Source organism: Erigeron canadensis, chromosome 7 (assembly GCF_010389155.1).
Source record: "Erigeron canadensis isolate Cc75 chromosome 7, C_canadensis_v1, whole genome shotgun sequence".
NCBI lineage: Eukaryota > Viridiplantae > Streptophyta > Magnoliopsida > Asterales > Asteraceae > Erigeron > Erigeron canadensis.
The window spans coordinates 33,589,343-33,596,026 of record NC_057767.1 but is presented as its reverse complement, the minus strand read 5'-3'; the positions used below and the strand labels follow the sequence as shown (position 1 = coordinate 33,596,026).

The window sequence follows — 6,684 nt, the reverse complement described above, 5'->3', positions numbered from 1 at the left end:
GTTTATCTATTAGTTACACTTCGAGCTCATAATGGTGTATAGACATTATATAACAAAATTTGTCTTAGTCAATTGATCATTGCTTATTAGTTCTAAATTTGAGTCATAGTTTGACTAGTGGGGGTCCTGAGTTGATGTTCTTCTCTACGACTGTACTTATTGACTATGATTTCAGTTTAAAACAAAATGAGTATTATCCCGGCCGGACTTATTGAATACTCATAGATAAATGATCGCTTAGTCAAGTGGGAGAATGTTGGAACCACGTTAATGTGACCGTCACTGATCGTTTATCATTTGTGATATGATAATTGATGATAACTAAAATCCCTATGTCTAGTAACTATACGATGGGCGTATTTACTCTTAAAGACATATTATAGGGTTTTCCATTAGATGATTGAAAATACGGGGACTTATATTGCACATACTAAACACCAGAGGGCTAAAGTTGTAAATGATCTCTCTATAAATAGAGAGCCATTTCCAACCATTTTTTTAACCCTAATCTTCCATCTAATTCTTGTTTGTGTTTCTCTCCTAAATTCTCAATCTCATCTAAATACAATCATCTCGTTTTAGGAACTCGACATCAATGACAAACATTATTGCTCTTACAAGGCCCACTAGATCAGATATTATTGTTATTATCATATTTTTATTATATTTACAATACGAATCATAATTATTCCAGCAGTGGCTTGTTACTTACCATTGCTAAATACTTAAATAAAATTTTTCAATAAAATAATCAATGATCACGGCGTCGAAAGATTAAAACCAAAAGTGAAAAAGGGTTGTCGAGCGATGGTGTTGTAAATTTTAGTTTTTGACAAGGGATATAACAGTAATTTTGTATTCCTTTTATGGGTCCCCATAATTAACTTTCTTGAGCAGATCATGACTCTTTTAATAAGCCTATTTTTAGAACATCAATTTAGTATAACAACATTATAACTGCAGGATACCACAGACGACAAAAAAATATTTTACAATCTTTCCATTTATTCAACGATTAATCTGATGCTTTTATATCGGTAAATGTAAAGTTTGGAAATTTTAAATGTAACTTTTGTAGGATGGAGATAGGAGATTTTTCAAAATGTAATTTTAAATGTAAAATTTGTACATTCTAAATGTAATTTTTCAGTTAGGCTCAAATTTTAGTGTTACCAAAATTCATAAATAACGGAGATAAGGAATTTTCATTTTCAAAATAACTTTACTTTAAAAGTAGAGTTGGTCCGATGGAAAGTTTTCCGAAACCGAAACTGAATGGAATTACTTTTCAAGAGGTCTGCCGCAAAGCATAATTTGCATTTAAAAAATATTTTTCTAAATTGAAAGTAACTTAAATAAGTGTTTTAAAAACCAGTTCGACCAGGTTCTGAAGGGGTCTCCTCCTTTTTAGGTCCCATTTGTTCCTATTTTTTTATATGATCTGAACCGACTCATGTTATCGGATTTTTTCGAGTTTAACAGACTGGTAACCGGTTTTGCTAAATTTTGAATTTCAATTTTTTCATAAAATATTTTTTTATGAATTTGTGTAACTTTTATTGCTTTTTTTGTTTATGAACTTTAAAACTTATATTTTCAATATGGACCCGACTCTTGTCAACCTGAGCCACCTTATTAATACATTGGTTGGCAAGTTGGTCGGTAAAATCAGTTGGTTTGGGTCAAACGGGTTGAATGTTAATGCTTTGTTTTGGGTTCAAGTGAATTTATAGTTAAACTAAGCTAAAATGATTATTCGGGTCAAATGGGTTGTTACTTTCATATAGATTTTTTTTTTTTTTTTGGGCTTTCAATTTTTTGGTAACGACCACTATTCTGGTCCTATTTTAAACTAACTAGAAGGACTAAAATTAAACTTATGACTTCACAGTACTTGAAAACCGGCCTCCTCCTAAAACTTGAACCCTAGTTGAACTTTATTATATATTTTTATTTTGATTTATTGTGTAATTTCATAAACGCTTGGTTTGGATATATATGGTGATGTATTTGTTTTTTATTTCATTAAGAAATTTTGTTTTTCATGTGATGGAGGACTTGCACACAATTGATTGCATGCCATATCCCAATTGTGCATTTTCATTCCTTCTTTTGCATTTTCCACACCCCTTTAGTTTATATTTGATTTGTTGTGTAGTTTGATAGAGCTTATTTTGGATAAATGAGTACGTGATTTGTGTTTTGGATTTCATGTGATAGAGCTGACTCAAGATCATCGAAGAGAGATCAATTATAGGGGCATTGACTCTGGATGAGCTGAACCAATTTTAAGGGTCGTCTTCTACACCAAGGAAGTCACGAGTCGAATCCCTAATGATATGGCCATTATGGCAGTGTCGGGAGCTACGGGAGTCACGCTGACTCAACCATTTGTTTGAGCTCAACTTCATCATATAAAGGCATGCTAAATAGCACCAACACTTATAGAGAGGTATACTGATAACTTAAAACGTCTTTGTATAAATAGTTTCATGAGTTCGAGTCTAAAAGAGCCTCGGACACAAGGGTCAGTTTCTAATAGAGTCAGCCTACGTCCAAAAGGCGAAAGGCAACCAGACTACTAGAGCATCGATACCAAGTAGGTCTTTATAAGTTGGGCTTAATTTCTGAGTGTGAGCTAGTTATAAAACAAAAACTCATACTGTTGGACTAAAAAAACTTGACGGACTGTTATTTTTTGCAAAGAATTTCAAAAACACACGTGTAGGTCCTTCACCCCATGTGGTCTCTTTGAAATTCTTTATTTCCGTTAAAGTGTTGCGGTGAAAATCTCTTAGAAATTACTATTCGAAACTTGACGGACTGTTTTTGCCAACTTGGGGAGAGCACGAAATCAACTGCCTTTGGGCCTAAATATATAGATTGGGCTAATTTTGTTCCGGTGTTGGTCATATTTCTGTCTTGCAAAAGGATTTTGGTGTCAATGAGTAGTGGGGTTGAAATCTAGACTAATTGTAAGAATTAGACAATGCCATTAGATTCGGTCTTTTTCATTAACCAAAGAAAGTGAGATAAACATGATGACTTCAATGAAAAAATAATTTCCTAGTTTAAGTCAAAAGTCAACAAAAGGCAAAAGCTATAGCCGAATAAATTTGATATGCCATAAATAAGAGCTGGCCCATAAGGGTGGAGGGTACCCATATGGTTTTTGCACAGTTTCATCAAGGGTTATGACTGCTTATTGGTTTTTGTTGATTGTAAATATAAATCTAAGATTGGGTTAATTCTGTCTTACGAGAGACTTTCGGTGTCAAAAGTAAGTGGGTCGATATGCTACATATCTCCAAGAATATAATGGTAAGAATCTGGCAATGCTAGTATATTCAGTTTTGTTCATTAACGTCATTCTGTGTGATAGATCAAAGAACATAAACCTTGAAAGGTTTCATCTTTGTCAATCGGAATCTCTGTATGTAACAAATTAACTTCGATGGCTACTATGAACAAATCTAAACTGCGAAAGTATAAAAATGCAATTCTTTTTTATGTGCTTGTATAGACCGCAAAATCAGATAATATTTACGACATGAAACGGATAAACTTCCTCTTATTTTCATTCTAACATGAGACGGAGTCGATAGAAAGTTGGGATACATGTCTGAGATGTTACAATGAAAATGGGATAGGATGAAGACGAGCCACTGGTACACATACCAAATGGTTAGCTCTAGTAAGCGTTAGCCCAAATCCTTCTTCCATATCAACACTTGGTAGATTTCCATCTATCCCGGCCTTCCAGTCAAAGCACTGAATCATTGCACCAAGTGTTGTGTGTACCATAAACTGTGCTAGTGATATCCCAGGACACATCCTCCTCCCACTACCAAATGGTAACATGTGAAAGTGTTGCCCTCTTACATCTAACTCGTTTTCTTTTTCTAGGAATCTTTCAGGACGGAACTCATGTGGGCTTTCCCAATGGTTTGGGTCTCTACCTAGCGCCCACACATTGATAAAAATTTGAGTCTTTTCTGGAATATGGTAACCCGCCACCATGAAATCTTCTGTTGATTGTCTTGCTAAAACCGGGACGGCGGGATGGAGACGTAACGTTTCCTTCACAACTGCTTGGAGGTATGGAAGATTTGGTATGTCTGATTCATGCAATAGTCGGTTTTCAACAACAACTTGATGGATTTCTTCAAGTACCTTTTTCATGATATTTGGGTGATTGATTAGTTGTGATAAACCCCATTCCATGGTACTCGCTGAAGTATCCGTTGCGGCAAGAAAGAGGTCCTAAAGCGAAAAAGAGCATAGTTTTGCGAAGGGTAAGCCTTTTGAAGGTGATTATATAATTGTATATTTAGGTTAAACAAAAACAAACAAAAAAGACAGCGTGTTACATACTTGGATAGTTCAATAATCTCACACTAAATCAATAATTAGTTAGAGTAATCCACTCTCCAAGTCATTATCAAAAATACCAAAATTATTTGCTTGATAAATAAGTAATCAGATTAGGAGAATTAATTTTGCCTCTATCCAAACGCTTAAATTAACGGATTGTAATTACAAGACAAAATAGTTAGATAATGAGTTTGAAAATGAAATCATACTAGTTAAAGTTACCAGGATGAAGGCTTTGATGTTTTCTCTGCTCAACTTTATCTCCATGCTCTCATCTTGTTGTATATCAAGTAAAATGTGAAGCAAGTCATTCATTTCTCCACCACGCTTTCTTGCCTCCTCGTGCTCTTTTATGATCCTCTCAATCATTACATCAAATCTTGCTCGAAGCTTCTTTGCCTTTTTCCCTAATCCCTGCAAGTCTAGATTCTTAAACAACCATATGTAATCGGAAAGGTTAAAGAAAGCAGATGCCTGAAACATTTCAGTAACCAAGTTTATTAAATCGTCTGCAACATCCTCCTTATCATTTGCAAATTTTATACCCATCAGCATTCTTGATATCACGTTGTTAGACAGCTTCATCAACTCCTTGCCAAGATTCATGGCCTCGCCAACTCGAGCCCTTTGTGATATTGATTTTATAAAACCATATATCTCTTGGTGCCTAACTGAACTAAGCATGTCAAGTGTTTTTCCATTTAAAAGATTTGACATAACTATTTTTTTCATGAACTTCCAGTGCGGTTCATAAGGAGCAACCACCAAATCTTTCGATCCATAAGTTATGTAATCTGCGGTTGAGCTTCGGGCTCTATCTAGATACACATGTTCATGTGTTTTAAGGAATTCTTTTGCCATTTCTGGTGAACAAACAACAATACCAGGTTTAGAGCCCAGAAAGAGTTGAAATATGGGCCCATATCGATATGAAAGCTTGTGAAAAGTTTGATGTGGGATCGATGATAGAAGGTGGAGATGTCCAATAATAGGAAGGGAAAATGGGGTCGGCAAACGGTGAGATTTAGCACAAATAGATTTGAAAAACGCCCGGACCAAAATGATGGATATGAGGCATGTAAAGAAGAATGGAAAATAGGCTTTTAAGTCAGCCATTATTAAGTGAAGGTTTCAAAAATGATGTGCAAAAACAGGTAATACCATGCTAGAAAATTTATACAAATCAAACCTTGTATAGTCAACTGAATACTATTCCATAAAATTTAATACTCCGTCATCTTTGATTTTTTTTTATAATATGTTTTATCATTACTCTCATTGGGCTATTACTATTATCGATTGCGGGAATTGGTTGGTGTAAAAATGAAATAGCATATGAACGATTTTTTTAATTAGAAAATGTAAAATGATTATCAAGGAAAAATAAAAACTTACGAGGTTGAACAAAATGAGAATATTTCTAGTTTTAGACATTAATTTTGGTTTTCCCAGTGAAGAACTTTCGGTTCTTAACTTCTTATATTTACGGTATTCTAAATCTTTTGCAATTCTGTTTTTTTGTTTCTGATTCTTGTAATCTCACGTCATAAACACTAGTTGTGATATAAAGATTACCTATCTACATACCATGTTCTTTATACTCCATCAATATATGACATAGTTGGTAGAGGTTTACAATCTCATAATATATGTTTAATTTCTTCATCCGTTTTAATTTGTTCGTAATTAAGATTCGGACGAAAGAGTATTTTGATCTTACATTTCTTACTTTGACGATCTTTTCCTCTATGTTTTTGTCGCACACTTGTGACTACGTACCTTTTAATTAGTTGCTAGTCAATAACACATAATACATCTTAATTTCCTTTTTTTTTTGACAGCCTTTTATGACTTCGAAGAAACCACATGTGATGAAGGACCTACACGTGTGTGTGATTGGCTGATAGCCAAAGACTTATTTAGCAAAGACTTGAATGTTACATAAAGTGTAAGAAAGGGCAATATATATATATATATATATATCTATTTCACTTATGAAAGTGTTAAAAATATATAATTTTTTTATTTAATATTTTTCAAAGCACTTTTACATATATAATTAAATTTTTATCTTTTAAAATTTCTGCATTACTATTACATTATATCAATAATCTACATCGCATCGTTGTCGTCACAACTACCACCGCATTACGCAATGTAAACAATTGCTAGATTAAGAATTCATAACCTGCTAGTGTGAAGGAATTAGAGAAAAATGGTATTTCAAAGGAATACGATTAGATTATATATGAAACGTTAAAATTACAAGTGGTGAAGGGAGTTTATATACCTTAGAAGAACTTACACTTA

The 6,684-nt window shown here is 33.7% G+C and overlaps 1 protein-coding gene across 1 annotated transcript; it reads right to left on the bottom strand.

Moving 5' to 3' along the window:
• Positions 1-3,516: 3,516 nt before the first annotated feature.
• LOC122608384 (cytochrome P450 93A3-like) lies at positions 3,517-5,508 on the bottom strand. The gene is made up of 2 exons (XM_043781484.1): positions 4,597-5,508; positions 3,517-4,263 (listed from the first exon to the last, which is right to left on the bottom strand). The coding sequence occupies exons 1-2, from the start codon at positions 5,488-5,490 to the stop codon at positions 3,631-3,633; spliced, it is 1,527 nt and encodes a 508-aa protein (XP_043637419.1). The 5' UTR covers positions 5,491-5,508; the 3' UTR covers positions 3,517-3,630.
• Positions 5,509-6,684: the final 1,176 nt, after the last annotated feature.